The sequence below is a fragment of the Quercus suber genome, unplaced genomic scaffold (genome assembly GCF_002906115.3).
Source record: "Quercus suber isolate HL8 unplaced genomic scaffold, Cork oak 2.0 scaffold_44, whole genome shotgun sequence".
NCBI lineage: Eukaryota > Viridiplantae > Streptophyta > Magnoliopsida > Fagales > Fagaceae > Quercus > Quercus suber.
Window position 1 is genome coordinate 1,705,198 of NW_027069509.1, and position 6,477 is coordinate 1,711,674.

The 6,477-nt window shown below is 32.4% G+C and overlaps 1 protein-coding gene across 1 annotated transcript; it reads left to right on the forward strand.

Annotated features, from left to right (window-relative positions):
* Window positions 1-4,867: 4,867 nt before the first annotated feature.
* On the forward strand, window positions 4,868-6,426 carry LOC136066733 (exosome complex exonuclease RRP46 homolog). Its single transcript, XM_065771490.1, has 4 exons — window positions 4,868-5,083; window positions 5,210-5,348; window positions 5,497-5,610; window positions 6,261-6,426. Exons 2-4 carry the CDS (start codon window positions 5,243-5,245, stop codon window positions 6,422-6,424), a joined length of 384 nt encoding a protein of 127 aa, XP_065627562.1. The 5' UTR covers window positions 4,868-5,083; window positions 5,210-5,242; the 3' UTR covers window positions 6,425-6,426.
* Window positions 6,427-6,477: the final 51 nt, after the last annotated feature.

Sequence of the window (6,477 nt, forward strand, 5' to 3'; positions counted from 1 at the left end):
AAAATAAAAAATTTCATAACTTTATTGTTAATTTACTTATAATTTTTGAAAGATGAAGTTTAAAGTGGTGTAAATTGGGTACAAAATTAATACTTAGATATTGAAGTGCTTTTTGTTATACCCTCCAAGTCTGAAGCTTTTGATTTTTATGTGGTCACATTCCATAGAGAAACAGCCATAGATTTTCTTTGTGGGCTTTTAGTTGATTTGCTCTGCATATTTTAAGGTGACAATGAAAGGAAGAATTGAGGATGGACAGAGAAAGTAGGAAATAGATTAGATTTATTATAATATTCAGAAACTACATCCATCTGCAGTTATGTACACTTGCTAATCAATAATTCATATTAACACTCAGGATGAAGAAAAGCATTATCTGTACTCAACTGCGTAGCTGCTGAATTCCACTTAAATGCAATGACAGCTACTCTTTTCAATTTCTGCAAAAAAATTGACTGGTTGTTAAATAGTTGGAAATAAATTGAAAATAAAAAAAATTTGGCAAGGTTGTTGAGGATATTCCAACCGTTGGAATGGATGAACTTGAAAAAGTAGAATAGTTGAATTTGAAACAAAAAAAAATGATGGTTGGAAAAGTAATAATAAAGAAAGATTAAAAAAATAATATTTTAATAAAAGGATGAGATATAGAGTTTTGGGATGTTGGGTGTATTGTAAAATGGTATGGTATAATAGATAAAGTAGCTTTTTGAGATGGTAAAATAGGATGAGATATAGCATCCGGATGTGGATGCTCTAAGGCAAGAGAGAGTGGCTCCTACTGAGGGAGAGAAAGAGAAGGTCACACAGAACACTTTTGGGGTTAACACTTTTGCCTTTTGGATTCTCTCTTTTCCTCCTTGAGGTTATGGATTCAATCCTTAAAATTGGGGACCGGCCTGTGTCCAATAGTCCAGTTCATTAAGTACTGGATAATTGGACCAAAGTTTTGCAAAAAATTTGAGCCATCACTTTCTGCATTGGGCCTTAGCAAAAGAACTTGGTTCATCACCTATCTTCCCAACTTTTATCACACATTAAACAAGCTTTTAATTTAAGCAGATGCTAGAAATGTTCTTAAGGCATTACAGAGCTCTTCATTGGATTATTTGTGGCTGGGGAACTTGGTTTTGGAAGCTCAATCTTTGTTCTTTTAATTTACTATGTGTGAAATTTCTATTGTTAGAAGTGAAGCAACATATGTATTATTCGGTTTTGTAGTTTGGACTTTGGATGGAGGAGGTACCTAGCTCGCAGCAGGACCATGAAGAAAATGACAAAAAAGTAGCTAGGTTCTTCAATTTTAAGAATCTGGTTTAGGTAGGCAAAAAATGAATGTGATCATTCCATGCAATCCTGCAACACTAAGGAGTGCCATACTGCCTTCTCATCCCTCATTTTATCAACGAACTGCCATGCCTTTCTCCTCACTTCTTTCTCTTTCTTCTCCCATTTATTACTCTCCTTAGCCCTTCAGCCGAAACAGCACTTATCTCTATGTCTCTCTTTTTACCTCGCTCAGGTTAGTCCTCCGCTCATTTTAATTCTTTGTTTGCCATGTTTTGCTGACATATCACATGACAGATCTTTTTGTAGTTAATGGTTTTGAGTGGAATTTTTTTTTTTTTTTTAAATATTCTGGCTTTTCTCACTTTGCTAGGTATGATATGAAGCTTGGGAGAAGAAAGAAAATGAGTCTGAAACAGATCGTAGGTGCCTGTGCCTGTCTACGCACAAGCAGATCACATGTTGGAATGGGTGAACTTGGCAAAAAGGTATAAGAAACTTTCATGTGCTGCATTTATTCTATATTTCATCCTGGATTTTTTAGTAAGAAATTTTTTTTTTTTTTTTTTTTTGGTGACTTTTGAAGTCTTATCTGTAGAACTTCTGCTCGTTTGTTACAGGATTTGATTGATATAAATCAAGAGTGGAGGAGTAGGGGTTTGAGAGAAACCAAACAAGTAATCCTCCAAAAGTCATTAGAAAGAATAGTCCACCAAGTTCAGAGCACAAAGCAGGGGTCCAAATTGACAGCATTGAGATCGAGATGACAACAAAAAAATTTATCGACAACAATAAAATAAAATACAACAAATCACAATTTTTTATTTTTCATTTTTGTTGAATACAATAAAATTGTTTGTTTCGTTTGAAAGTCACAGGCTCATAGCAACCATAATAGCAACCATAAATCTATACTAACTAGATAAATATCAAACAATTGTATAAATTACGGAATATATTTTTCAAAAAAATTCATATCCAAACCTTGGACAAAATGATTCTCCTCAATCCCTCCCTTGAGATTTGTGTAAGTGCGGCAATAATCTCATTCTTACATGTTCTCGCTCACAACATATTTGTGTTCAAGATACACTTTGTGCATTTTAAATAATGTTACACTACTCAATAACTTATTATTGAATCATAATTTAAAAAATTAACTGTTGAATTATATATTCTATATGTTTTTAACATGCATTCTAATTTTCATGCCAAACGGATATAATTAACCATTCGATCCATAAACTCATTTTTATGCATTATTTTAAATTACAAAAACTTAAATTTAAATAATGATTGATGACATGATTATTGATCTCTGATCATCTTGAAATTTTGTAAGCATGGAGAATATACGAAGATAATGTAATCCAATAATTGATTTTTTAAAAATAAATTCAATAATAAGTTATTAGGTAGTGTAACATTGCTTAGAGTTACACCAGGTGTAACTTGAACCTAATCTCATATATATATATATATATAAGGTGAATAAATAATATTTAGTAAATATTTTATTTATTTATTTATTTCTAAAACATTAAATGTTATCACCTTAAGTCTCAAAATGAATTGAATCAACTTTGACTACATAATTGTGGGGGCCAACATATGAGGGAGAAGATATATCCAATACACCTGATACTTCTTTGTATAAAACAAATTCCCTTGAAACATTGTACAAATAAGTATGAATGTTTTTTTTTAAATGAAATATTTTGTTAAAGAAGTAATAATTTTAGAGGCTATAGAATTATATATTGTATTTACAAAAAACTCAATAGAAAAGTTTTCATTTATATGAATGTTTGGAAGGGAGTGGTAATTCCAATAACTTCAAAAGAGTTAAGTATAATATATCCTTAGATTTTTAGGGTTTGTTTGGATTGAGGGGATAGGGAGGGGGGGGGGTGAGGGAGTAGAGTAAAGTTAACTTAAAATAGGTTAATTTGGGTCAATTCTACTCTACTATACTATACTCTCCCTCCATCCCTCAATCAAACAAACTATTAATTACATTGTATTATATTTAAAAAAACATAATTTGATGTAATTTCTTAGCTAATGTACTCTGAATTTAATTATCTTTGTGAGAAGATAAAACTTTTTCGTACTGTATTGATTAATGCAGCCATTTAGTATCATTTAATTGAATAACATAAGTATAACATCTAAAAAATTGTATATAAGCTTGCATTTCAATAAAGTTATAGACATAATAAATTTCACATCTAAGATAAAATCTATATATAAAATAATAGGTGAAGATGAGAGAAAATCAAACTAGAATTCCAAATTAGAGTTTCAATTTTGCGCCATGTGTCATAAAATTATTTATTTTCAAAGAGTTTTATTTCTTAATTTTAGAATCAAATATGGGACCACATCATAGATATTCATCCAAGTGAGTTATAAGTACAAAACCAATAGACTTTACTAGTTGAGTTAACTGGAACCCACAAATAATAACAAATGTTAATATAAAGAAGAAATGGTAAATTGCAAATTACACCCCTAAAGTTTGGGGGTGTTTAGATTTTACATTCTGAAGTTTCAGAATTTGGATTTTTCTCCTGAAGTTTGGGAGTGTTTGAATTTTACACCCTTGGAGTTTCAGAATTTAGATTTTACCTCCTAAAGTTTATGGGTGTTTGGATTTTACACTCAAAATTATGAAATTTTAGGGTGTAAAATTCAAACACTCTCAAACTTTAGAAAGTAAAATCCAAACACAACTAAAATTTATGAGGTAAAATCCAAATTTTGAAATGTCATGGTGTAAAATCTAAACACTCTCAAATTTCACGAGGTAAAAGTCAAATTTTGAAACTCTAAAGTGTAAAATCCAAATATTTCCAAACTTTATTGGTGTAAATTGCAATTTACCCAAGAAAAAAACAAAAGTCGAAGTGGTAAATTGTAAATGATTTATACTTACACCGGTGTGATCCACTGCTTCGTCTCCTCAAGATTGGTGGCCACCTTTGGCACAGTCTATCGACAAATTTTGAGAAATATTTTTGTTTTAGTTTTTTAGGAGTTTTTTAATTTAAAAACTTAATAAATGAATTAATGAAAATTGAAAACACTATAGTAAAATAATTTTTAAATGTGTGAATAGTATCATGAGACCCAGTTTTAAAATGAATTCCGTACTTGTGGGTCTTGTGAACAGTGCACGGGACCTACAAAAATTAAATGTAAACGCGCAACGCCCACTGAAAAATGCTATCTAAACTAAGTCTAAGTACATGTTTGGATACTGAGTCTGTGCATAGCGTCTACGTTTCACATTTTGTTTTGTTTTGTTTTATTTTTTTAGAAGAGTAGATTATGCTTTCCAATGGGTCCCATGTACTGTTCACAAGACCCGCAAGTACTTTATTCAGAAACTTTTTCATTAAAAATGGGTCCTACTTACACATTTAAAAATTGTTTTGTTACAATATTTTTAGTTTTCAGTTTTCAGTGATATCTAAATGGACCCTAAGTTTAAAAAATTATACTAATTATTTGAAAAGTTATGCATGTTGAATGTACATGCAAATTCTGAAATTAATTTTCAGATATTGTGGCTTGGGCTGGGTTTTTAGGTCAGCAAAACCGAATTCCATAGCTTGCAGTCTTACCTGACCCAACCCAACCCAACCCAACCCAATTCCCAACCATAGCCATCGAATTCAAGCTCCCTCAGACCCTCTCACTCTCACGTCTCTCTCTCTCGCTCACACACACACGGTAACATCTCCTCAACCTAGCGGCGTGAAGAAGACAACACTCTCTCTGGGCATTCACTGTAAGAACATCACCTGCACTCTCTCTGTCACCATGAACCCTCTCTAAGTTTTGCATTGTGTTGTTGGCGACTCTCTACTTTTTTTCTTTCTTGTAAAATTTTGACGATATTTTTTTCCTGTTGAAGAAATTGTTGGTTTTAGCTGTGGAAGATTAGACAATGGAAATAGATAGATTAGATGGCCGTAAAGCAAACCAGTTGAGACCCCTTGCTTGTTCCCGCAATATCCTCAACCGTGCTCATGGCTCTGCCAGTTGGACTCAAGGTAAAAATTTTCCCCCCTAAACTTTTGTTTGGCTTTTCTTTTCGAGGGCATTTGTTTATCTTCTCATTCCAGTTCTTTATTTTATTGCTTATCTTAGTTTGCCACTTTGGATTGGTGGGTATTTTTTTGTTTTTGTTTTTGTTTTTAGGGGATACCAAAGTTCTTGTTGCAGTGTATGGACCAAAAGCCGGAACGAAGAAGAATGAAAACCCTGAGAAGGCTTGCATTGAAGTTATTTGGAAGCCTAAGTCAGGGCAGATTGGTGAGTTCTGTATCTGTTTTTATAGCCCAACTATTATATGGTCTATGTTTACCTATTACAATATAATATGCCTACTATTGCAATGGGGTTAGTAAGGGCGACTTGGGATAGATTTGTGAAAAACATTAGTTTTGTGGTCGGGGATGACAGTAGAGTGCAATTTTTTTTCATGGTATATGGTGTGAGAATTTGAAAGAATTGTATCCAGAATTGTTTTCTATTGCAATGAATGAAGATACTTCTATAGATTCTTACTTGGATTCCTCATGGAATCTTATAACCAAAGTTTCAAAATGTGCCATTTTAACAGATCCCATGAAATCATTAGTGGTTTGTTTTCTCAACATGTATAGTATTTGATAGGATTTGGGATATATGTATTTGGAAAATTAATGCAGGAATTTAGTTTAGCATTTTATTGGTGCTAAATAACCTTGCTTGAAGCTAGTTAATCCACATGAAACCAAGAAAATTTCACAGTTGATATGCTTCTACTCTGTGAATTGCATCTAACTGTAGCTTTGGGCTTGTCACTTCGTAAGATAGGAATGTGTTGTCTTTTGAGTGGATTATGGGTTTTATATGAACTATAACTCTGGCTTATTTGACTCATGCTATTCAACGTGTAAAAAAATTTCTCTGTGGTTCAGGAAAATTGGAAAGGGAGTATGAGATGATAGTGAAGAGGACCTTGCAAAGCATTTGCATTTTGAATATCAATCCAAATACCACAACATCAGTTATAGTTCAGGTAATAGTTTTGGTTCAAGTGGACAATTTTTCTGTCTTTATCTTTGATGTTATGTTGCTTTAGCTTTTCCCCTATTAGTCATGCAACTTACAGACTCTAGTTTGACTAGGTGAGCT

What these genes read in the sequence shown, in the direction of transcription:
- LOC136066733 (XM_065771490.1), top strand. Translation starts at nt 5,243, where the DNA reads ATGGAAATAGATAGATTAGATGGCCGTAAAGCAAACCAGTTGAGACCC. An exon ending in CTCTGCCAGTTGGACTCAAG is followed by an intron (nt 5,349 to 5,496) that starts GTAAAAATTTTC and finishes TTTTGTTTTTAG; the next exon opens with GGGATACCAAAGTTCTTGTT. An exon ending in GCCTAAGTCAGGGCAGATTG is followed by an intron (nt 5,611 to 6,260) that starts GTGAGTTCTGTA and finishes TCTGTGGTTCAG; the next exon opens with GAAAATTGGAAAGGGAGTAT.